Source organism: Staurois parvus, unplaced genomic scaffold, assembly GCF_062004578.1.
Source record: "Staurois parvus isolate SC_StPar_1 unplaced genomic scaffold, SC_StPar_1.0 ptg000678l, whole genome shotgun sequence".
Classification (NCBI taxonomy): domain Eukaryota; kingdom Metazoa; phylum Chordata; class Amphibia; order Anura; family Ranidae; genus Staurois; species Staurois parvus.
Genome location: NW_028318474.1, coordinates 1,361,815 through 1,388,381, shown reverse-complemented (window position 1 = coordinate 1,388,381; position 26,567 = coordinate 1,361,815). Strand labels below are relative to the sequence as shown.

The window sequence follows — 26,567 nt, the reverse complement described above, 5'->3', positions numbered from 1 at the left end:
CCCAGCACTAGCTAAAGTTTGTAGGAGGAGTTTTCTTTCTGCTCTAGGAGGATGGAAATCCCCTGACCTCTGTCTGGACAGTGCTGATTGGCCCTGTGCTGATCACATGCACCCTCCCAAGAAAAAAAAAAACCTCTCTAGCAATACACACCAAGCTGAGCATGTGCATGCCTACAATTCAGTCTGGAGATAAGAGATGGTCACTTGAAAAAGGGGAGGGACAGAGAAGAAAGGATCAGCCTTTTTACACAATGCAGAGGATTAACCCCTTAGGTTCCCCAGTGAGTATAACAAGCATGCTTTACTGCGTATACAGACTGATTTACTGTTGTGGGTTTAGTAACACTTTAAGCTACAAATGTAGAACAAAATGTGGACTAAACTATCATCTTTGAAAAGGAAAAGGAGAGCCTCTCATCATGTAAAAGCCTCCACTTTAATGTATCTAGATTCCAAGTGCAGACAGTTCCTTCTGTTTAATCACAAAGCCCTAACAAGTTTCACTCATATCAGAATTTATTCAAGGAACTCTATAAGAAAGCTCTGATATGAGTGAAAGGTGTGACGTTTTTTTTAAATACATAGATATCCTCTATATCCTCTAAATGTTTATGTCCTTCCATAAAAATACAGTTAAATCTAGTAAACACATGTAAATACATTTATTTTATTGTGACTGTAAGAAATAATGAAGAGTGGCGCTCCAAATATAAACATACAACAACGCAGTTACTTCAATGCTGCTGGGTGCCGGCATCCAAGAGGGCTTGTCCAGCCTTCTCAAATAGGGAGCCACACGCCAGTTGCCAGCACAATCACCATATATAGAAGAATGGCTTCAGCTTGTCTCTTCCCAAGCCAATGCTCTGACATGTTTCACCCTCCCACAGGCTTAGTCATGGCTATGGCTAAGCCCATGGGAGGGTGAAATGCATCAGATGGGGTGTAGCTTGGGCAGAGGTGACTTCCCATTCCTTTTTGGCTGATATAGACAGGTGTACCTTCATCATTTCTGGCTCCACTGTTATCTTTGTGTTTGAGACTATGGATATGATGTTCACCATGAGCTGTAAAGTTTTAGAGGAGTCCTCAATGTTTTTTTTTTCGTTGAAGGCTGTGGTATTGATACTTTCAAGTAATTTCGGCATATCTGTCTGTACTGTCGGACCACCTATTATGTTCTAGTGTAAAGTGATGGACAGAAGAAAGAAAAACATTGTTGAATTAGTTATCTTATACACTTCTTTTTGTGCAATCTTTTCTTCACACACTGTACACTTCAAAACATTAACAATGTAACATAAAGGGAAAATAGGTGCTTTACATCAATAGGGAGACAAAATATTAAATGTAACTGCTCAAACCTTTTATAAACTTAGAGCATTTTTTTCATCTTTACAATCACACGTAAGAGACTTTCTCTAAGGGCTGGCTCACACTATAAAAACGCAGTCCAGATGTGTTCCAGAGGCGTTTTTGCATGTGTGTTTTTGGCGCGTTCTGGTGCATTTTTGATGAGTTTTTACGTGTTCCAGTGCATTTTTTATGCATTACAGTTCATTTTTTCCTCTCTCTTTTTCTTCAATTTATATTGGGACATGTGCATTCCAGTGTGTTTTTGGTGTGTTTTGGTGCATGCCAGTGCATTCTGGTGCATTTTTTCAGCGTTTTACTGCATTCCAGTACAATTCCGTGCAGAAAAAATGCATCTTGTTCTACTTTTTTTTTCTGCAACTGGAACACACTGGAACTGCAAGCACTGATGTGAACTATGACATTGACAACCATATAACCAACTTTCTCTGTAGAGCTTCCTTTGATGCCAAACAATATAGCATAACAATAGGAAGCTGATGCAGCGCATGGGACACACTCGCCCCCATGTTATTTCCACTCGCCAAATGCGGAAAATATCATACTGAACAAATCAAGGTCATACAGGATTATGTTAGCACATATGAAAGGGGAGAAAGAAGTCTTCTCCCCCTTTGGTGACAGATCCAAGCAAAATACTCTGTGTTTGGTATCTCTGGACACGAAATATGATGCAGAACAATAATTTACCAGTTCCTAGAATACAACCTGCACATATTGGAAGATATTAATATTAGTATAAAACTGTATTTGGGACTTAAAACATGATGACCTCCCAGCCATCACCCCTTAAACCGGGTAATTGGTCAGATGGTCTCTGGCAACTTCCCTTTGATATGATAGAAAAAGGGAAATGTCATGACCTGTTGGAAGCTCTTGTTTTACCATTGACGAAAGAACATCTGTCAAGTTATAGGAGCCGATAAACAGCTTGCCCATGGACTGACTAGGTGTGCAAGTGTTCTCTGTTTTCACCTCCTTTTTATTTCTCTGTTGATTTATGATTTCTTCATTTCTTGGTAACATCCCTTTCTGTAAATAATTTAATTGCACCATTTGACCTTTTAATTATTAAACCCTATTTTGAAAAGTGTTAAAACTATCTCTAAGACTTTTAAAGCAAACTTGAAGTTTGAAGGGTTGATTGCTACTTAACCTAACCCAGTGACAATCGCTCTAAGGCTGCTGGCATCTAGATTGTGGTCCTGCGAGCTAGAAAATCTTTGTGCAGGGTGCAGCTGAGAGTGGCATTGTTACGTAAGTGACAGCACAGTGCGAGATTGGCTGGTCCTTTGCCACAAGTTGATGAGAAGGACGTGGGTCGATTGCCGCATTTGTTACACTAACCAGTTCAACTTACCTATATACTACGACCAAAGAAATGTTTACATTTTAGCCATGAGCTAAAAAAGTAATAAATACATTGTTTTTTTCAGTAGAAATAGCTCTAACCTTAAATTTAACCTGAGCAATATGGTCATGAAAAACATTTTATTTTTAATTAGATTTATAGAGAAAGTTGTAACAAAAAAAAAGTGTGTGTCCCACCCCCATCCCCCGCCAGAATACACTGATCAGCGCTTGTAACCATTGGCTGCCAGCACTGATTGAATTCTGGTTTTCCAGGAGGACCGTTTAACGGAAACTGGTCCTCAGAATGTTGCATACATGGACTAAAAGTCAGTCGGTTCCCGCTGAAGTGATTGATTTTTGGCCTGTGTATGCTGGGCTTTAGACTAGCAGATTTCAGTGGACTTGACTAACAAATTAAAGTGGTTGTAAACCTCAGACATGAAATATAAACAAACCATATCCCTCTATAGTTTGTACTTGTCTCAATCCTGAGCACTAAGTGTAATTTCTGTCTGCTGCTTTGTTCCTCTACTATCAGCATGAATCACTTCTGACAAATTTTCATTACACCAAGAGAAAAAAAAAGGTGACAGGGGAGGGACCTCCAGCTGATTGACAGCCCCAGCTCTGTTCCTGTGTGCAATGGATGTGTTCTTTCCCTCCAATCAGCTCTCAGAGCTCTTCTCACTAAGCTCTGCAGAGTCAGAATATAACTTCAGCTCTCGGTCCCCTTTTTCTGACATCTCAGACAAAACTTTATAAACTCTGGATTTTGAATGGACATAGAGGAGAGAGGGCTGCAGATAAACAAATACAACTGTAGGAGGATTTATTTCATCTGTGTATCATCTGAGGACAGTCATTTCACTGGATATATGTAAGGGTTTACAATCATTTTAAAGGTAAACTCTAGCTAACACTTTATCGCAAAATTATAAAAATTGTTTCCTGTAACTGCTAATAAAGGTTTTACATAAAAGAATTAAAGCTGACCTTTGTAAACACCCCTATGAGTGGTAAATGGTAACGGTGAGTGGTTAGTTTCAACCTTCTGCTACTTTGTCTGGACAGTTTGGTCTGTTAAGGAAGCTGAAAAATAACAGACTCACTAGCTGGATCACCAGGTGAAAAAAAAGGAAAAAATCCTAAAAAAGAATATGAATGCAGGCACTGCATCTAATGATTGGTGAGCTGCAACTTAATATAATGTTGTAAATTTTTGTTCTTGATTTACCGCTTTAACAGGACCATCTTAATGAATGGGCACCCCTGGGCCCAGGGGCCCCAAGTGCATGGGGGGTCTATGATAAGCTAGCATTACAAAATATTTGCCAACTGTCCTGGACTTGCTGGGACAGTCATGCTTTTTATTAAGCTGTCCCGGGATCGCCGTGTCCCAGGCAGCATCCCGTAACCTGTACTGTGCACTCTGGATCCCGTATTGTACCGTCCTCATTCCCCCTCCCTGTACTGAGCCCTTCTGCCTCTTCCTGTACTGTAACAGTCGCCAGAAACCAGTGCTCAAGTCTTCTTGCTGCACAAAAAACATGGAATCTAGCACTCGCTGAAGTGCCGCTCTTGATGGATTGGGGAATCTTGATACTAGCAGAAAAGAACAAAACGGTGCACTCTCCTCGTGCATTACCAGGAAATGTATAAAACTACAAATGTATACTCACAAACCAAAAAGGTCATAAAAACTGAGACAAGGAGTCAAAGATGTCAATTGTGAACAGCAGAGGTCCTCGGGTGAAAGCGCTTATGTGTTTTGGGAGTCAAACTCCCTCAGAGCACCCTAGACTCCCGAAACACGGTAGCACTTTCTCCCACGGACCTCTGCTGTCCACGATTGACATCTTTGACTCCTTCTCTCTGTTTTTATCACCTTTTTGATTTGTGAGTATGCATTTGTAATTTTTTTATACATTTCCTATTATTACGGTAATGCACGAGGACAGTGCGCCCTGTTTTGTTCTTTTCTTCCTGTACTGTGTCGATTAGTTCTCGATTTATGGCATGTTTTCTTATTGTTTAAAATCGATTTTATGGAAAGTACTAATAAATATATGCTTGATACTATCAGTTATTTATACTTTAATTCTTGAGAGTAGGTGTGTAAAGTGGGGCAGGCTGGTAGGGACATTACTTTGCCCAGGGACCCATGATCCTATTAAGTTGGCCCTGCTCTTTAATCCACAGGTGTACATACAAGTGAATCTGTGTGACACAGCGCTTGGTGCTGTAAATCTAATGTGCAAACATCAAAAATTCATACTTAAAAAACAAATACTATCAGTGCTAAATCAGTGACTAGTTGGCAGGTTGTAACTATATTTATAGCACTAAACACTGAGTGATATAAGGTTTTCGCAATTTTTTTATTGCAGCTAGCCACTGATTTAGCACTTTATTTTTCTTAGATAGATTTAGAACACCAAGCGCTGTGTCACGCAGATCCATTATAGTGTATCAAAAGTATTCTTTGATATTCACACAGCAGCTGTCAAATTGATTTCAACACGTATGTTATCTTAGTGCGGACTTCTCATATACATTTGGTGTATGTACAAGTGCTGTAATCCATGTCTATTTCAGCTTTAAGTCTCTTCATTCTTAGAAAAAGCGCTCTTTAGTGCCAGAGGTTGTTTACATTAACAAGAATATTTGCAGTTTGCAGCCCAGAGTGCAATGATTTATCCTATATTACTGACTGCTTTGCTGGAGTGCAATGAGTCAGACCACAACCGGAGAATTTTGCAGTGGAGCACACCATGAAGTATAAAACATTTTTGTGGAAATAAGTTATGTTGTCTCATCAACCGATGGCATCAACAATCTATTGTTACCTGAGCATCCACCAGCTGCTGGAAAACTACTGCAGAGTAGCAGCCATTTACTGGTGGGGACCAATTCCCATCTTCGCATTTGTAATCTATTGTGCCCTGCAATGTTGTATTTGGGTAAGCCAGCTGACATGCCACATTAAATGTAGAACCACTGGGAGTTGTAGGAAGTTGTAGGGTAGTGTCTTCCTTGCAGTTTCCTGATGATGCTGGAGATTACAGAAATGTAAATAAGTTCATTATAGATCAGATAATACTTCATACCATAATATAGAGCCAATCCACTCACCCATTCATTGAACCAAGTAGGTCTAACCTGCTGCTAATTGTGTGGAAAGCACTCAAGACAAAGACAAAAATAAAAATGCAATTGGCGCAAGAGAATTTGTAGTGGATATAACGTTCACTCAGTAAATCTTAAACAAAATAATCCAGTAAACAGAAATTAAGATATATAAATCATATATGCCAGTAATAAAGGGACAACAAGTAGATAATGCAGCTTTAGTGGTGAGGAAAGGGAAGGGGGGAGGGGAGGGGGGAGGGAAAGGAGGGGAAAAAAGGCCTTGTGATGCAAACAGTACTGGATTGAGATAGATGGTATATATATATGTATACATATATATACAACGCTGCAATGTAGACACCGTCGTGAGGCTTGCACTTTCTAGAGTAAACCGGACTCTGTGGTAAATGGAGAAGAAAGAGAAGTGCGCCAGACTAAGTGCAGTATGAATATAAAAGTTTATTGCACACAAGATTATAAAAACTCACAAGAAGTGGGTAGATATCAGGCATTAATATATAAGGAGGAGGATGTCATCTGTGCTGCACCTCACAAATGGATGGCTGTAATGCCAAGATGTTGCGTGGCTGGCGCTCTAGGCGGGTCCCACAGGAAGAGGCGAGGATGGCAGGCGCAGTAACCGGGAGTCGCGGCGCAGATAAGAACCGGGATCCAGGGCAGGCACTGCTGATCTCTCACATCAGCGTGGGTACAGTAGCCAGCTTGAGGCACATCCAAGATGGCCGCCGGGCAGGAAATGACATCAGGGCGTTGCTGGGAATCCTCCAAGGGGGCGGTGACGCGTTTCTAGGCAACCTGCCTTTTTTTCAGACCTGATTGGCTAGTGGGATGAGCCAATAAATAAGGAGAAGAGGAAGGGGTGGGGCAACTGAGGGGCGGGGTAGTGAAATTAAAAAAAATGTATAATGCATACAGGCTTAACAAGCAGTGGTGGAAAACATAAGAAATAAACGGTGAGCAGCTGCTTTCTGTAGAACATGTGAAAGATAGGAAGAATAGAAGGAAAGGAAAGAAATGGAAAAAAAAAAAAAAAAAAAACGCATGTGGAAGATAAAAGATTACACAGGGAATATTTAATTATAAACGTTATTACTATGATGTGGATTATAAAGGGTAAGATGGGCGGGTAAGAAGGTGGAATATGAAGGGGGGGGGGGAGACAATCAGGGGAAAAAAAAAAAAAAAGGGGAAGTGGTGGGAATTGAAGTATCTACTATAAAAAATAAAAAAAAATAAAAAAATATATGAAGAATAAATTAAAATAATTTTTTTAAAAAAATTAAATAATCGTGTGTATCTCAATCTCTTCATTGAGGCCCCTAGGTGCAAGGGTATCTAAAGTAAAAATCCAATAGGTCTCCTGTTGGCATAATAATTTGAAACGTTCAGCTGGGGGGAGATGGTCTGGTATAGCCTCAATGACCCATACTTGTAGATGGAGAGAGGATTTAGAATGAAACTCTGAAAAATGGCGGGGAACACTGTATTTGGTAATGCCATCATCAACTGACCTCCGGTGCTCTCCAAATCTTTTTCGCAGTGTTCTAATGGTACGTCCCACATATAAAAGGCCGCACGGGCAGGACAAACAATAAATTACATATGTGGAAGAACAATTATAAAAGGCTTGGAGGGGATAGACTTTTCCATTAATTGTAAAATTTTGTTGCCCATGCTTCACATGGGCACACGTGAGGCAGAGCGGTTTATTGCAGCGGAACATCCCAGTAAGTGGGATTAGTACCGGTCTATTGTGAGTGGGAGGAGATTTCAGGGGTGGAATTTTACTAGGTGCAATTTTATTCTTAATGTTAATTGCTCTTCTATATACAAATGTGGGGGTAGGAGGCATAATCATTTTAAGATGTGGATCTTGATGTAAGATAGGCCAGTGTTTCTTCAGGATGGATTCCATTTTGTGATGTTTAGAATGGAACTGTGTAATGAAACGGATATTGTTGTTGTTCGATGATTGCGGCTTAGGTGGGGGGATCGTGTCTGATAAGTAGGTGAGATATGCTTGTTCCACTAACTCTGAGGGATATCCTTTTTCTGCAAATTTTTATTTTAATTCAATGCTTTGGGCTTTGTAGTCCTTAAGTAAGGTACAGTTGCGTCGAAGTCTGCAAAACTGTCCTTTGGGTATATTTTTGAGCCATCTAGGATGATGACAGCTAGTATAATGAAGAAAGGAATTAACAGCGGTTGGTTTGGTGTAATTTTTAGCTATAATATTAGAGTCCGAGTGGCTAAGTTCCAGGTCAAGAAAACTTAGTGAGGTAGGGTCCATAACGTGGGTAAAAGAAAGATTGAATGGGTTATTGTTACAGTGTTGAATGAAAGATGCAAGAGAAGTGACAGGGCCGTCCCAGATGATGATAATGTCGTCTATATAACGACCATTGAACACCAAATGGGCAGCAAAGATGTTATTACTCCAGATATAGCGATCTTCCCAGAGGCCCATGGTGAGATTGGCATAGCTAGGTGCAAAATTAGCGCCCATGGCTGTGCCTGTTTTTTGTAAATAGAAACTATCATTAAACAAAAAATAGTTGTGCTGGAGGCAGAATTTTGTAGCAGTGAGGATGAAATTAATCTGGCTAGGGTGGAGGGAAGCATCCAAAGACAGGAAGTGTAGAACAGCTTCTAGTCCTACATCGTGAGGGATAGAGGTGTATAGGGAACTAACGTCAAGGGAGACCCAGATATAAGAAGGTTCCCAGGAGTACGCCTCAAGAATTTCCAATAGATGTACACCATCCCGAATATAGGAAGGAAGTGATTGGGCTAGAGGTTGGAGAAAGCTATCAATATAGAGCGAATAGCTGGTGGTAATGCTCTCCATAGCTGCAACTATAGGGCGGCCAGGCAGATGATCAAGGTCTTTATGGATTTTTGGGAGATGATAAAAATATGGAGTTTTGAATATGTCTCTCCGGAAAAAAGAGGCCTCTGATTTAGAGAGGATTCCTTCCTGGGTGGCAATTTTGATGATATCATTCGATTCTAGGATGTATTTAGGAAGAGGGTCCGAGGCTAGTTTAAGGTAGGTGTTGGAATCAGACAACAGACGATTGGCTTCATTAAAATAATCGACCTTATCTTGGATGACTATCCCTCCCCCCTTGTCAGCTGTCTTAATGATAATATCAGAGTTATTGCTAAGGGTTTTGAGGGCTAAGAATTCAGAGTGGTTGAGGTTAGATGTAAATTTAGTGTTTTCAGAACAGAGGATTTTGAGATCAGAGTGTACCATTTGAAAAAAAGTCTCTATGTAGGGACCCTTATTATAAGTTGGGTTGAATGTGGATGGGGGTTTTAGATTTGTATGTCTAATACGGGGAGAATCTGGAGGATATTGAGACAGAAGAAAGGTGTCATCTGGGTCTCCGTCATCCCAGAGTTCCATTAGTAAGTCTAGGGCCTGAGGGTCAATTGAAGGATCTGTTTCCACAATGGTGGTGTTAGGGGATAGAGATGATGTTTTGGAGTTCTTAAGGTGCTGTAGCTGAAAATGTCTTTTGAGAGTAAGATTGCGGGTGAATTTATTGAGATCTTTGAATAGGGTAAAAGGATTAGGTGTAGTAGTCGGTGCAAAATTGAGGCTTCTTTTTAGTAGTGACAGTTCACTATCTGTTAATGTGATGGATGAAAGGTTATAAACTTTTATAGTTTCCTGATTTTGACAGGTTTTTTTGGGTTTATTGTTTCCATAAATGGATCCATTTATGGAAACAAATAGATACAATGTTTCAACCGCTGTATGGAAGGACAGTCCCAGAACTGTCATTAATAGTCTATTTCTGACAGTTCTATGACATTCCCTCCATACAGCGGTTGAAACCGCTGTATGGAGTGAATGTCCCAGAACTGTCATAAATAGTCTATTTCTGACAGTTCTGGGACAATCACTCCATACAGCGGTTTCAACCGCTGTATGGAGGGAATGTCATAGAACTGTCAGAAATAGACTATTAATGACAGTTCTGGGACATTCCTTCCATACAGCGGTTGAAACATTGTATCTATTTGTTTCCATAAATGGATCCATTTATGGAAACAAATAGATACAATGTTTCAACCGCTGTATGGAAGGACAGTCCCAGAACTGTCATTAATAGTCTATTTCTGACAGTTCTATGACATTCCTTCCATACAGCGGTTGAAACCGCTGTATGGAGTGAATGTCCCAGAACTGTCAGAAATAGTCTATTTCTGACAGTTCTGGGACAATCACTCCATACAGCGGTTTCAACATTGTATCTATTTTTTTCCATAAATGACATTCTGCAGATACACTTAGAGGAGCGCTGCAGATACACTTTTTGCCGGATTGGAATTATTCTTATTTTCATCCTACTTCTTCTTCTTCTTCTTATGAGGATGAGGATGAAGAAGAAGAAGTAGGATGAAAATAAGATTAATTCCAAGCCGGCAAAAAGTGTATCTGCAGCGCTCCTCTAAGTGTATTTGCAGAATGTCATTTATGGAAAAAAATAGATACAATGTTTCAACCGCTGTATGGAGTGAATGTCCCAGAACTGTCATAAATAGTCTATTTCTGACAGTTCTGGGACATTCACTCCATACAGCGGTTTCAACCGCTGTATGGAGGGAATGTCATAGAACTGTCAGAAATAGACTATTAATGACAGTTCTGGGACATTCCTTCCATACAGCGGTTGAAACATTGTATCTATTTGTTTCCATAAATGGATCCATTTATGGAAACAAATAGATACAATGTTTCAACCGCTGTATGGAAGGACAGTCCCAGAACTGTTATTAATAGTCTATTTCTGACAGTTCTATGACATTCCCTCCATACAGCGGTTGAAACCGCTGTATGGAGTGAATGTCCCAGAACTGTCAGAAATAGTCTATTTCTGACAGTTCTGGGACAATCACTCCATACAGCGGTTTCCGGCAAAAAGTGTATGTGCAGAGTTCCTCTATTCTGCAGATACACTTAGAGGAGCTCTGCAGATACACTTAGAGGAGCTCTGCACATACACTTTTTGCCGGCTTGGAATTATTCTTATTTTCATCCTACTTCTTCTTCTTCTTCTTCATCCTCATCCTCTTCTTCTTCTGAGGATGAGGATGAGGATGAAGAAGAAGAAGAAGAAGAAGTAGGATGAAAATAAGATTAATTCCAAGCCGGCAAAAAGTGTATGTGCAGAGCTACTCTAAGTGTATCTGCAGAGCTCCTCTAAGTGTATCTGCAGAATAGAGGAACTCTGCACATACACTTTTTGCCGGCTTGGAATTATTCTTATTTTCATCCTACTTCTTCTTCTTCTTCTTCATCCTCATCCTCTTCTTCTTCTTCTGAGGATGAGGATGAAGAAGAAGAAGAAGAAGTAGGATGAAAATAAGATTAATTCCAAGCCGGCAAAAAGTATGTGCAGAGCTCCTCTAAGTGTATCTGCAGAGCTCCTCTAAGTGTATCTGCAGAATAGAGGAACTCTGCACATACACTTTTTGCCGGCTTGCAATTATTCTTCTTTTCATCCTACTTCTTCTTCTTCTTCTTCTTCTTCATCCTCATCCTCTTCTTCTTCTTCTGAGTATGAGGATGAGGATGAAGAAGAAGAAGAAGAAGTAGGATGAAAATAAGATTAATTCCAAGCCGGCAAAAAGTGTATGTGCAGAGCTCCTCTAAGTGTATCTGCAGAGCTCCTCTAAGTGTATCTGCAGAATAGAGGAACTCTGCACATACACTTTTTGCCGGCTTGGAATTATTCTTCTTTTCATCCTACTTCTTCTTCTTCTTCTTCATCCTCATCCTCAGAAGAAGAGGATGAGGATGAGGATGAAGAAGAAGAAGAAGAAGTAGGATGAAAAGAAGAATAATTCCAAGCCGGCAAAAAGTGTATGTGCAGAGTTCCTCTATTTCTGACAGTTCTCTGACAGCTTCTTCACATGTACAGCGGTTGAAACATCTGTATCCTAAATGGAAACTAATAGATACAAATTGTATCTATTAGTTTCCATTTAGGATACAGATGTTTCAACCGCTGTACATGTGAAGAAGCTGTCAGAGAACTGTCAGAAATAGAGGAACTCTGCACATACACTTTTTGCCGGCTTGGAATTATTCTTCTTTTCATCCTACTTCTTCTTCTTCTTCTTCTTCTTCCTCATCCTCATCCTCATCCTCTTCTTCTGAGGATGAGGATGAAGAAGAAGAAGTAGGATGAAAATAAGAATAATTCCAAGCCGGCAAAAAGTGTATGTGCAGAGTTCCTCTATTTCTGACAGTTCTCTCACAGCTTCTTCACATGTACAGCGGTTGAAACATCTGTATCCTAAATGTAAACTAATAGATACAATGTTTCAACCGCTAAACATGTGTTCCTTCTGTCAGAGAACTGTCAGAAATAGCGGAGCTCACTGCAGGGACACTTTTGCCGGCTGATCTGGAAATGTTCGATTCGCGCACCCGAAGTAGGCAAAATTTCGGATTCGACGCGAATCGAATATTTCCTGAAATTCGACTCGAATTCCGGTTCGCCTGGTTCGATTCGCTCATCTCTAGTAGTGACAGTTCACTATCTGTTAATGTGATGGATGAAAGGTTATAAACTTTTATAGTTTCCTGATTTTGACAGGTTTTTTTGGGTTTATGTCGACCCCCTCTCCTGCCTCTTCGTCGTGTTTTCTTTTTAATAGGCTGGAGCGGGGGGTCTGATCTAAAAAAGGGACCTCAATATTGCTGGGCTGTTCAGGGGAATAATTGGTGGTAGCATTGACTGTGGATATATGACTAATATGGTTGGTGGTGTTCACTATCTGTGACTGTTCACTATGGGCGCTAATTTTGCACCTAGCTATGCCAATCTCACCATGGGCCTCTGGGAAGATCGCTATATCTGGAGTAATAACATCTTTGCTGCCCATTTGGTGTTCTATGGTCGTTATATAGACGACATTATCATCATCTGGGACGGCCCTGTCACTTCTCTTGCATCTTTCATTCAACACTGTAACAATAACCCATTCAATCTTTCTTTTACCCACGTTATGGACCCTACCTCACTAAGTTTTCTTGACCTGGAACTTAGCCACTCGGACTCTAATATTATAGCTAAAAATTACACCAAACCAACCGCTGGTAATTCCTTTCTTCATTATACTAGCTGTCATCATCCTAGATGGCTCAAAAATATACCCAAAGGACAGTTTTGCAGACTTCGACGCAACTGTACCTTACTTAAGGACTACAAAGCCCAAAGCATTGAATTAAAACAAAAATTTACAGAAAAGGGATATCTCTCTGAGTTAGTGAAACAAGCATATCTCACCTACTTATCAGACACGATCCCCCCACCTAAGCCGCAATCATCGAACAACAACAATATCCGTTTCATTACACAGTTCCGTTCTAAACATCACAAAATGGAATCCATCCTGAAGAAACACTGGCCTATCTTACATCAAGATCCACACCTTAAAATGATTATGCCCCCTACCCCCACATTTGTATATAGAAGAGCAATTAACATTAAGAATAAAATTGCACCTAGTAAAATTCCCCCCCTGAAATCCCTTCCCACTCACAATAGACCGGTACTAATCCCACTTACTGGGATGTTCCGCTGCAATAAACTGCTCTGCCTCACGTGTGCCCATGTGAAGCATGGGCAACAAAATTTTACAATTAATGGAAAAGTCTATCCCCTCCAAGCCTTTTATAATTGCTCTTCCACATATGTAATTTATTGTTTGTCCTGCTCGTACGGCCTTTTATATGTGGGACGTACCATTAGAACACTGCGAAAAAGATTTGGAGAGCACCGGAGGTCAGTTGATGATGGCATTACCAAATACAGTGTTCCCCGCCATTTTTCAGAGTTTCATTCTAAATCCTCTCTCCATCTACAAGTATGGGTCATTGAGGCTATACCAGACCATCTCCCCCCAGCTGAACGTTTCAAATTATTATGCCAACAGGAGACCTATTGGATTTTTACTTTAGATACCTTTGCACCTAGGGGCCTCAATGAAGAGATTGAGATACACACGATTATTTAATTTTTTTAAAAAAATTATTTTAATTTACTCTTCATATATTTTGTTTTTTATTTATTTTTTATAGTAGATACTTCAATTCCCACCACTTCCCCTTTTTTTTTCCCCTGATTGTCTCCCCCTCCCCCTTCATATTCCACCTTCTTACCCGCCCATCTTACCCTTTATAATCCACATCATAGTAATAACGTTTATAATTAAATATTCCCTGTGTAATCTTTTATCTTCCACATGCGTTTTTTTTTGTTTTTTTTGTTTTTTTCCATTTCTTTCCTTTCCTTTCCTTCTATTCTTCCTATCTTTCACATGTTCTACAGAAAGCAGCTGCTCACCGTTTATTTCTTATGTTTTCCACCACTGCTTGTTAAGCCTGTATGCATTATACATTTTTTTTAATTTCACTACCCCGCCCCTCAGTTGCCCCACCCCTTCCTCTTCTTATTTATTGGCTCATCCCACTAGCCAATCAGGTCTGAAAAAAAGGCAGGTTGCCTAGAAACGCGTCACCGCCCCCTTGGAGGATTCCCAGCAACGCCCCGATGTCATTTCCTGCCCGGCGGCCATCTTGGATGTGCCTCAAGCTGGCTACTGTACCTACGCTGATGTGAGAGATCAGCAGTGCCTGCCCTGGATCCCGGTTCTTATCTGCGCCGCGACTCCCGGTTACTGCGCCTGCCATCCTCGCCTCCTCCTGTGGGACCCGCCTAGAGCGCCAGCCACGCAACATCTTGGCATTACAGCCATCCATTTGTGAGGTGCAGCACAGATGACATCCTCCTCCTTATATATTGATGCCTGATATCTACCCACTTCTTGTGAGTTTTTATAATCTTGTGTGCAATAAACTTTTATATTCATACTGCACTTAGTCTGGCGCACTTCTCTTTCTTCTCCATTTACCACAGAGTCCGGTTTACTCTAGAAAGTGCAAGCCTCACGACGGTGTCTACATTGCAGCGTTGTGTATATATATGTATACATATATATATACCATCTATCTCAATGCAGTACTGTTTGCATCACAAGGCCTTTTTTCCCCTCCTTTCCCTACCCCCCTCCCCCCTTCCCTTTCCTCACCACTAAAGCTGCATCATCTACTTGTTGTCCCTTTATTACTGGCATATATGATTTATATATCTTAATTTCTGTTTACTGGATTATTTTGTTTAAGATTTACTGAGTGAACGTTATATCCACTACAAATTCTCTTGCGCCAATTGCATTTTTATTTTTGTCTTTTATACTAAACCTTTATTGTGCTGCAGAGAACTTCCCTTTTTCCATTTAAATTTATTGATTTGTCTTTCTTGATTGTGATTGTTTTTGCTGGTGTTTTATTTGTTCAATTGATGCATTTGTTCACTCATTTTTATTATAGACCATTTAATTAATGCTGTGCTTTCTCTAATACCAATTTAATTGATTGCCATTTATGTTTTATATATAAACTTTTTTTTTTTGTGTGCTGCTTTCTGACGAACATGTTTACCTTATACACTGTATAATTTAATTCCATTACCTTAAACAACCCCTTCCTTTTTCCCATCATTTCCAATATAGTATATACTTTTGCCCATGTCCATAATGATATCCCCAACATTATCTTCATCTCCACATAGTACTACTAATCCTACTATCCTTTCGGATATAGAATCATCTAAGTACTCTACTCTAGAGGAGTTATACGATCTTTTTCCTGCTTCCTTTTTTCAACAATCTTTTTCACTATCAAAACCTCTAGTTCAAAAATGTACCCTTGTTATGAAGAAAATAGAAGATTCTATTAATCGTACCAACCAACAATGGTGGGACAGTTTCTTTCTAAAACGCTATTCCCTGGCCATGATTTCTCCCCGGGGCCTACGTATTCTTAATACCTGTTCCTTTAAGGATCCTGATCTTTGCTCTGAATAGGCCCAAATTGCAGAATTTTGTACACAAAAATGGATCAAACTTTTAATCAAGTATAGAGACGATAGGTTCCAGATACTCAAAAATACTACCTTACAACTTATTTATCAACTTCAGTCTCTTACACCCACACTTCCACTAATCTGGCTTAAAACACTTAAACGCAATACTAAATATAGGGAGGACTCGCTCCTAGATACCAAATTAGGTAAACTTAGGAGAGACCTGGATGATTATAATCTTAATAGAGTCTTCAATTGGAAGAAACCCAAAACTGTCATTCCTATTTCTCCTCCTTCTTCCCTTCCCCCCATCCCCAGTTTACTACATATATCTTTACCTCCCAAACATATACCATCCCTTTTAAAAAATACCACTACTCGTAACCATCCACCATTTCATTCCCCTGGCATTATTAGTAATAAACCTACCTCCTCCTCCAGATGGCATAGTAGGCCAGTCCATCCAAAATCATTACTCCCTAGGTACAGCCATTCCATTACAGTACCTACTAAACATCATTTATCTGTTCGGCCCCACTCATCACTTCATACCCACCACATTCCCCATCCTATACCCCAACACACCACACACCGCACTACCCATACCACCAACCATATTAGTCATATATCCACAGTCAATGCTACCACCAATTATTCCCCTGAACAGCCCAGCAATATTGAGGTCCCTTTTTTAGATCAGACCCCCCGCTCCAGCCTATTAAAAAGAAAACACGACGAAGAGGCAGGAGAGGGGGTCGACATAAACCCAAAAAAACCTGTCAAAATCAGGAAACTATAAAAGTTTATAACCTTTCATCCATCACATTAACAGATAGTGAACTGTCACTACTAAAAAGAGGCCTCAATTTTGCACCGACTACTACACCTAATCCTTTTACCCTATTCAAAGACCTCAATAAATTCACCCGCAATCTTACTCTCAAAAGACATTTTCAGCTACAGCCCCTTAAGAACTCCAAAACATCATCTCTATCCCCTAACACCACCATTGTGGAAACAGATCCTTCAATTGACCCTCAGGCCCTAGACTTACTAATGGAACTCTGGGATGACGGAGACCCAGATGACACCTTTCTTCTGTCTCAATATCCTCCAGATTCTCCCCGTATTAGACATACAAATCTAAAACCACCATCCACATTCAACCCAACTTATAATAAGGGTCCCTACATAGAGACTTTTTTTCAAATGGTACACTCTGATCTCAAAATCCTCTGTTCTGAAAACACTAAATTTACATCTAACCTCAACCACTCTGAATTCTTAGCCCTCAAAACCCTTAGCAATAACTCTGATATTATCATTAAGACAGCTGACAAGGGGGGAGGGATAGTCATCCAAGATAAGGTCGATTATTTTAATGAAGCCAATCGTCTGTTGTCTGATTCCAACACCTACCTTAAACTAGCCTCGGACCCTCTTCCTAAATACATCCTAGAATCGAATGATATCATCAAAATTGCCACCCAGGAAGGAATCCTCTCTAAATCAGAGGCCTCTTTTTTCCGGAGAGACATATTCAAAACTCCATATTTTTATCATCTCCCAAAAATCCATAAAGACCTTGATCATCTGCCTGGCCGCCCTATAGTTGCAGCTATGGAGAGCATTACCACCAGCTATTCGCTCTATATTGATAGCTTTCTCCAACCTCTAGCCCAATCACTTCCTTCCTATATTCGGGATGGTGTACATCTATTGGAAATTCTTGAGGCGTACTCCTGGGAACCTTCTTATATCTGGGTCTCCCTTGACGTTAGTTCCCTATACACCTCTATCCCTCACGATGTAGGACTAGAAGCTGTTCTACACTTCCTGTCTTTGGATGCTTCCCTCCACCCTAGCCAGATTAATTTCATCCTCACTGCTACAAAATTCTGCCTCCAGCACAACTATTTTTTGTTTAATGATAGTTTCTATTTACAAAAAACAGGCACAGCCATGGGCGCTAATTTTGCACCTAGCTATGCCAATCTCACCATGGGCCTCTGGGAAGATCGCTATATCTGGAGTAATAACATCTTTGCTGCCCATTTGGTGTTCAATGGTCGTTATATAGACGACATTATCATCATCTGGGACGGCCCTGTCACTTCTCTTGCATCTTTCATTCAACACTGTAACAATAACCCATTCAATCTTTCTTTTACCCACGTTATGGACCCTACCTCACTAAGTTTTCTTGACCTGGAACTTAGCCACTCGGACTCTAATATTATAGCTAAAAATTACACCAAACCAACCGCTGGTAATTCCTTTCTTCATTATACTAGCTGTCATCATCCTAGATGGCTCAAAAATATACCCAAAGGACAGTTTTGCAGACTTCGACGCAACTGTACCTTACTTAAGGACTACAAAGCCCAAAGCATTGAATTAAAATAAAAATTTGCAGAAAAAGGATATCCCTCTGAGTTAGTGGAACAAGCATATCTCACCTACTTATCAGACACGATCCCCCCACCTAAGCCGCAATCATCGAACAACAACAATATCCGTTTCATTACACAGTTCCATTCTAAACATCACAAAATGGAATCCATCCTGAAGAAACACTGGCCTATCTTACATCAAGATCCACATCTTAAAATGATTATGCCTCCTACCCCCACATTTGTATATAGAAGAGCAATTAACATTAAGAATAAAATTGCACCTAGTAAAATTCCACCCCTGAAATCCCCTCCCACTCACAATAGACCGGTACTAATCCCACTTACTGGGATGTTCCGCTGCAATAAACCGCTCTGCCTCACGTGTGCCCATGTGAAGCATGGGCAACAAAATTTTACAATTAATGGAAAAGTCTATCCCCTCCAAGCCTTTTATAATTGCTCTTCCACATATGTAATTTATTGTTTGTCCTGCCCGTGCGGCCTTTTATATGTGGGACGTACCATTAGAACACTGCGAAAAAGATTTGGAGAGCACCGGAGGTCAGTTGATGATGGCATTACCAAATACAGTGTTCCCCGCCATTTTTCAGAGTTTCATTCTAAATCCTCTCTCCATCTACAAGTATGGGTCATTGAGGCTATACCAGACCATCTCCCCCCAGCTGAACGTTTCAAACTATTATGCCAACAGGAGACCTATTGGATTTTTACTTTAGATACCCTTGCACCTAGGGGCCTCAATGAAGAGATTGAGATACACACGATTATTTAATTTTTTTAAAAAAATTATTTTAATTTATTCTTCATATATTTTTTTTTTTTATTTATTTTTTATAGTAGATACTTCAATTCCCACCACTTCCCCCTTTTTTTTTTTTTTTTTCCCCTGATTGTCTCCCCCTTCATATTCCACCTTCTTACCCGCCCATCTTACCCTTTATAATCCACATCATAGTAATAACGTTTATAATTAAATATTCCCTGTGTAATCTTTTATCTTTCACATGCGTTTTTTTTTTTTTCTCCATTTCTTTCCTTTCCTTTCCTTCTATTCTTCCTATCTTTCACATGTTCTACAGAAAGCAGCTGCTCACCGTTTATTTCTTATGTTTTCCACCACTGCTTGTTAAGCCTGTATGCATTATACATTTTTTTTAATTTCACTACCACGCCCCTCAGTTGCCCCACCCCTTCCTCTTCTCCTTATTTATTGGCTCATCCCACTAGCCAATCAGGTCTGATGAAAAGGCAGGTTGCCTAGAAACGCATCACCGCCCCCTTGGAGGATTCTCAGCAACGCCCTGATGTCATTTCCTGCCCGGCGGCCATCTTGGATGTGCCTCAAGCTGGCTACTGTACCCACGCTGATGTGAGAGATCAGCAGTGCCTGCCCTGGATCCCGGTTCTTATCTGCGCCGCGACTCCCGGTTACTGCGCCTGCCATCCTCGCCTCCTCCTGTGGGACCCGCCTAGAGCGCCAGCCACGCAACATCTTGGCATTACAGCCATCCATTTGTGAGGTGCAGCACAGATGACATCCTCCTCCTTATATATTGATGCCTGATATCTACCCACGTCTTGTGAGTTTTTATAATCTTGTGTGCAATAAACTTTTATATTCATACTGCACTTAGTCTGGCGCACTTCTCTTTCTTCTCAAGACAAAGACAAAGCCCCAAAACAAGCAACTTTTTTTCTCTGTACACAGCCTAATGATTGGATGTGCCCTGCAATAGATTTTTGATTTTAAAGATCTTCTCTCTTGATCTGGGCAAAGCATTAATACAGATTATGCCATAAAGGTCTGGATGCGACTGTGCACCTATGCCCACCAATATGTGTGATCCAGGGTCATAGATATGTGAGGTGGTGCCCCAGAGTAGAGCTATTATCCCCCCCCCCCCCAGTCTCTAACCACAGCTAAAAGGTCATTCTTCTACTGATACAGAATCAGTTTTTCTTCCGGGCAGTCATTTGATGATGCTGGGGATTACAGAAATGGAAATGTGTTTATTATGGGATCAGATAATACTTTTTACCATATTACAGACCCAGATAGGTCTAACCTTCAGCTAATTGTGTGGAAAGCACCCAAGACAAAGATAGAACCCCAAAACAAGCAACTTTTTTTCTCTATACACAGCCTGATGATTTGGATGTGCCTTGCAATAGATTTTTGATTTTAAGGATCTTCTCTCTTGATCTGTGCAAAGCAGTAATACAGATTGTGCCATAAAGGTCTGAATGCGACTGTTTACCTATACCCACCAATATGCCTGATCCAGGGTCATAGATACGTGAGGTGGTGCCCCAAAGTAGAGCCATTAAGGGTTCCTGTCTCTCTAATGCCAATCTTAAAAGGTCATTGTTCTAGTGATACATAATACTAATCATTTACATAGTAATTGTATAATTTTAATACACGCAGGCTGGTGACTGACATACCCTGAACCTGTATTCGAATATAAATGCTACACTTGAGCGACTTTGTTTCCTTAAGCCTTCAGTACTCAAAGGTCTTATTGAAATTGCTATTCCTGTTCATCCCAAAACCCTTTCTCGCTATCCATACCTGCTACACGTTCACCCGCACCAGCGAGATAAATCGAATACAGGGGTAGGGTAGAAGTAGAGATGCTTCGATGGAGGCTCTTTTACATCCTACTTCTCTCTTCCTTCTCCTCCATCAGGCACTTGAGGAGATGTCTTTCCTTCACTCTCTGCTAATTATTCCTGATCTTCTCTCTTGATCTTTTCACCCCCCCATCTTTTTAATGTCATGCCCTTTTCTCCTCTACCTGCATCATACCTTCCCACACACCTTCCCTACTCCCATTCCCTCTCCCCTCCACACCCCCTCCCCTTTTTTGTTTTCCTCCTTGGAGCCATATGACCGGGAGAACACTTCTCTAGGAGGATAACATTGGCAGAAGTATATCTGATAACTCTTACTCCTTGTCACAATAGCTCAAATGTACATTTTTTTGCATCTTGGGAATGAGAGGCGTCCTACCCCTCTGACCTTTCATTCCTATACTCTGCTGTCATAAGTTGTCCTGTAACACCATATGCATGACTATGCTGACTTGACAAAGGCTATCAGTCAAATGTGTTGGCCTTCTGCTCTTCTGTAATTAACAAATATCTACATGTTTAGGACTGATAAGGGCTGCATAGGTACCATTTTGCTATATATGAAAGTTGCCTGAAGTTCCCTCCATTTTTTTCTCTTTTCCCTTAATCTTCTTTCTTTGTATTGTATTTTAATGTAATTTCTTTGGAATATAACCCATCTGAAAGCTGTAACTCTGTCTGTACATGGTATGTATCTTCAATAAAATTTGTTTGGACAAAAAAAAAAAGTACAGTATTAACTGAAATAAAATATAAAGACTCCTGTGTGGCAGTCAAAACAAGTCAAATCCCGTTATTATGTAAAGCAAGAGCAAAAAAAAAGAACCCACTAATTTTAATTCCATTGCATCAGGCAAATCCTCCTTCATTTGTGTCTCATACACTCCTCTCCCAGCCACTGCAGCTCACAGTGGGAGGGATTCAGCAACAGAGGCAGGGCTGTTAATCCTGAAAGCAGTAGGCAGGACTAGGTGTGACAATCTCATTTACAAGCTGTTATTCATCTGTGACAACAATGATAGCCACCCCCCCCCCCAATCAGTCCGCAATTGCTGCTATGACTATAGTTACGCCCTTGGACTGATCAAAGCAATACTTCCTGTTTGGAGTTGCCCCCACATAATTTTTTTTACCACAAGATGTCCTCAGCTTTCCAGGTTAAATGTCACCCAGTGTCAATCAGTCCATAAGGCTAAGAACATACAGTGAGTGCAGGGTATAGGGGCCTGCCCCCTTGGAGTGCATGGCATGGTGCCCTGCATTCATTGTGTAATGGTGCATCACTGAGGACAGCCCAGCCAAGAAAAGAACCAAAGAGAAAGAGGACCCTGTGGTGTCATAGGACTGTCCTAACGTCTTAGGTAAAAGATGAGTTTAAACAAAAGGAAAGCATAAAATACTACCTGGGAGAGTGGTGGAAGCAATGAGCAGTCAGGAGGTGCAGTGGTGAGCTGCAAACAGGGGGTGTAGAGGTGAGTTGTGGATAGGGGGAGTGCAGAGGTGAGTAGCAGATGGAGGAGTGCAGAGCAGAGCTGTGGATAAGGGGTTGCAGAGGTGAGCTGTGGAGAAGCGTGCAAAGGTGAGCTATGGACAGGGGGTGCAGAGGTGAGCTGCGAACAGGGGGTGTAGAGGTGAGTTGCGGATGGGACTGCAGAAATGGACTGCGGATTGGGGGAGTGCAGAAAGGGGTTGAAGAAGAGGGTGCAGAGATGAGTTACAACAGAGGATGCAAAGATGAGCTGCGGACATGGGGTGCAGAAATGAGTTGCAGACTGGGGGTGTAGAGATGAGTTTCAATATGTGAATAGCATATAGGGCTGCAGAGGTGAGTTGCAAAAGGGGGGTGCAGAAGTGAGTCCAAGGGTAGTACAAAGGTGAATGCAGATGGGGGGTGCAGAAGGGAACTGTGGATAGTTGTGGATGGGGGTGCAGAAGGGAGCTGTGGATAGTTGTGGATGGGGGTGCAGAGGTGAGCTATGGACAGAAATGCAGAGGTTGGTTGTGAGTGAAAGGTGTAGATGTGAGCTTTGGACAAGGATGCAGAAGTGAGCTTGGGTGGAAGTTCATAGATGAGTTGTATCCAGTGGGGTGCAGAGGTGAGCTGAGGACTGGAGGTGTAGTGGTGAGCTGTGGAAGGGAGTTGTAGAGGTGAACTATGGATGGGAGGTGCAGAGGTGAGCTGTGGATAGGGGTGCAGAGGAGAATGATAGGTGTTACTTTTTTAGGGGGGACATTTTTCACTACGTAAAATTTTTCACTTGGTGGGGATGGACAGCACAGCATACAGAATTCAGTGGTCAAGAGTATTTAATTCATCAGTTAGGATTTTGTAGCTGGGGAATTTGAAGGGAGTGTGAAGGCAGGTGCTAGGGCTGATGTGTCTTCCTATGTGAGTTCTTGTTTTTCCTGTCCTTGCTTGGGTCCTCACAGTAATTGAGCCAGCCAAGTGCAAAATGTTACAATGTCATTATGTTGCACTGTGTGCTCAGGTTCACCTGTGAGCTGGAGGTAACCAAGCTGGAAGGGTAATGTTTTTTATGCCATTTTTAGCAAGATTACAGCCCCCATACCATATAAGTCATACCAAACTGCAAGCCCCTTGAGAAAGCCTCCTTGGATACTGCCAAAATGTAGCCTGTTACCCTGCTGAAGTGATCACCCTTTGCGGGGTGATGGAAGGGCAGTCGGGGATTCCAATAGGGTCTGGAGCCTAAAGACCCTCATGGACTTACAGCTGCCAATCATGGATCTATTCCCTTTGCAGATTACTGCCAATCATGGAATCTAAAGACTTGTACCACCTATTGTGGATTTATTGCCTAAAAAGAACTTTGCCTTCTGCCTAAGTTACAAATACTTAATGGGACACTTAGAACTCTGTACAGGGACTTATGGAGCAGTCTTGACAACTGTACTGTTAACTGCAAACTACCTCAGTAAGGAATCTTTATTTTGTTCACCTTTTTGCCTGGTCTGAAGTCTCTTGAAGGGGTGCATGCACAGCATATCAAATGAACAGGGCTTACACACACAACAACAAGGGGACTGAGCTAGTGAGATATAGTAGATAGAGTCCAGCATGCAGGATGCTGTCTAGTGCAGACTATATTTCTGTTGCGTCATTTGCTAAAGGCATCCAACCAGCCAGGGAAAGGATGTCTGGTAAAGGTATCAGTTACTCTGGTAGTGGAGGGGAGTTATGCTTGGCCCCTTCACTAGCGGCTGGCTCCCCACATTTGGGACTGGATCCGCAACACAGCATACCTAGAGACCTAGCCTGGGAGTCATGGGAGAAAGAGAGATGTAGAGGGGCCCCTGGGAAGAGAGTCAGCATGTACTTAGAGTCAAGTGTGTATTCCCTGTGTCCAGGTTCCCTGTGTCCAGGAGCAACAGTCGGACATGTCACCGGGAGTGAGGTGAAATAATTTGTTGTGTTGGTGGTGACCAGTACAGGCTCTGTGATAATGGTCCCTAAATGCTGCACACCTGTAGAATGGTGTTCTCTAACTAGTATCTGTGTCTAGAGTGCTTAGAGTTACCAGTAAACAGGTTTGGCCACGAGTTACAGAAGAGTTAATTAAGTTAGTGCCTACTTCTATGTCTGGAGTTATGCCTTAATGCTGTGTACACATGACCGCAAACTCCTGCCTGTTAAGGCATTACCAGGTGCAGTCTCTTAGTGCCCGGTCATACCGGGTGCGATTTCAGGTGCGATTTGGGAATTGAATTTGCACCTGAAATCATCACATCCAATGAATGTGAATGTCAGTATCTTAACATTTGTACTTTGCTGCAGAGTGATTTCTAAAGTAGTTCCTGCATCACTTTTTCTGCAGTTTTTTGGCGATTTCACATACATAGAATATAATGGAAATAGCACTTCAAATTGCAAGAAATGGTTGAAAATCTTCACAAGCAGCAATAAAGTCTTCACAAATTGCACCTGAAATCGCGCTGAAATCGCACACAAATCACGTGATTTTAAATCACAGCGGTGTGACCGGTGACTTAGTGTCCCTGCTAGGGCACATTAATTCCTGCAAACCCTTGCTGTACTCATCAGGATACGTCCCCTGCATGCACCTGAAGTCTATCCTGTAAAGAGACCATGGCATGTGTCTAGCTTGTGTACGGAAGTGTGCCCAGCTCATGATCAGTGATGTCAGACAGTATGCTCTACTGTAGTTGGCTTTTATAGTATTAGAGGCTGAATAAAAAGAGCACAAATCCAGAAGCGCTTTGCTTCCACGTGGTTCCTGCTGCTGGAAGCTGTCCAACATGGTGCACCAGTTGTTACCCTGGAAACAGCCCCAGCCAACCCAAGGAACAGTGATAACACTGTTCAACAAATTTTTATTTTTTGCCAGTTTTGGAAACAAAAGGATCCATTTCTTAATGAATTTCACATTCTGAGTTCAAATATAACAATGAAATTTGTCAATTGGCTCTAGTTTTTCTGTAAACGGAAAGTTTTCTACTATAGGCGTAATGACTACATAATGCACAATAATTATATAGATAGATGTCTTTCCACAAATATAAAGCAAGTGATATTGACTACATAACAAAGCCTAAATGGCATAATATATTGCATAGGATTACCAAGAAAAATTATAGCCATAAGCTAAGTAGAATCATTTTAATACTTAGGATTCTCACTAGTTTTGTCTTCAGTTTGTGTCGGTTTTGCTTCTCTTGGCTTTTCTCTTGTATTCGAGGAAAGGGCTATCTCTTACAACTGTCCAGCAATAGTCAGCAAGCATTGATGGGCTCCATTTACCTTGATATCTTCTTTCCATAGCTGCAATGTCTTGATGGAAGCGCTCTCCGTGTTCATCACTCACTGCTCCACAGTTTGGTGGGAAAAAAATCTAGATGCGAATGTAGAAAATGAATTTTTAGAGACATGTTGCAACCCAGATTTCTGTAAGTCTGAATGAGTTTTTCTACCACTTTCTTGTAGTCTGGTGTTTTATTGTTTCCAAGAAAATTTGATGTCACTGATACAAATGCTGTCCAGGCAGCCTTTTCCTTTCCACGCAACAGAGAAAGAAACTCATCATCATGAATAAGTTTATGAATCTGTGGCCCAACAAAGACTCCTTCATTTATTTTTGCAGCACTAAGTGCTGGAAATTTGCTAATCAGGTACTTGAAACCTGCTTTATTCTTGTCCATTGCCTTAACAAAGTTTTTCATTAATCCCAACTTGATGTATAATGGAGGTAATAAGATCTTATTGCTGTCTACAAGTGCTGGATAGTTAACATTTTTTTCTCCAGGCTGCAATGACTGGCGTAATGGCCAGTCTCTTTTGGCATAGTGCATTTCTCTCGCACGACTGTCCCACTCACAGAGGAAGCAGCAGTACTTAGTATATCCACCTTGAAGTCCAAGTAGGATAGCAATCACCTTCAGGTCACCACAAATCGACCATTGATGTTCATCATAGTTGATGCACCTTAAAAGCTCTTTCAAGTTTTCATACGTTTCTTTCATTGAAACTGCGTAAGCAACTGGAACTGACGGCAGCTGATTGCCATTATGGAGCAAAACAGCTTTAAGACTCGCCTTTGAAGCATCAATGAACAGCCTCCACTCATCGGGATCATAGCATACGCCGATGGCTGAGATTAAACCATGAACATTGTTACATACAGCAATATCACCTTCCTGGACGAAGAATGGG

General features: G+C 41.1%; 1 protein-coding gene across 1 annotated transcript in view; it reads right to left on the bottom strand.

Moving 5' to 3' along the window:
• The window catches only part of LOC149447647 (adhesion G protein-coupled receptor F5-like), a 183,969-nt gene that overhangs the window by 38,063 nt on the left and 119,339 nt on the right, over positions 1-26,567 (bottom strand). Inside the window, exons 12-13 of the mRNA XM_089652272.1 lie at positions 5,574-5,779; positions 1,002-1,181 (exon numbers count right to left, since the gene is read on the bottom strand). Coding sequence (XP_089508398.1) covers positions 1,002-1,181; positions 5,574-5,779 — 386 coding nt within the window. The remainder of the gene's footprint in view (positions 1-1,001; positions 1,182-5,573; positions 5,780-26,567) is intronic.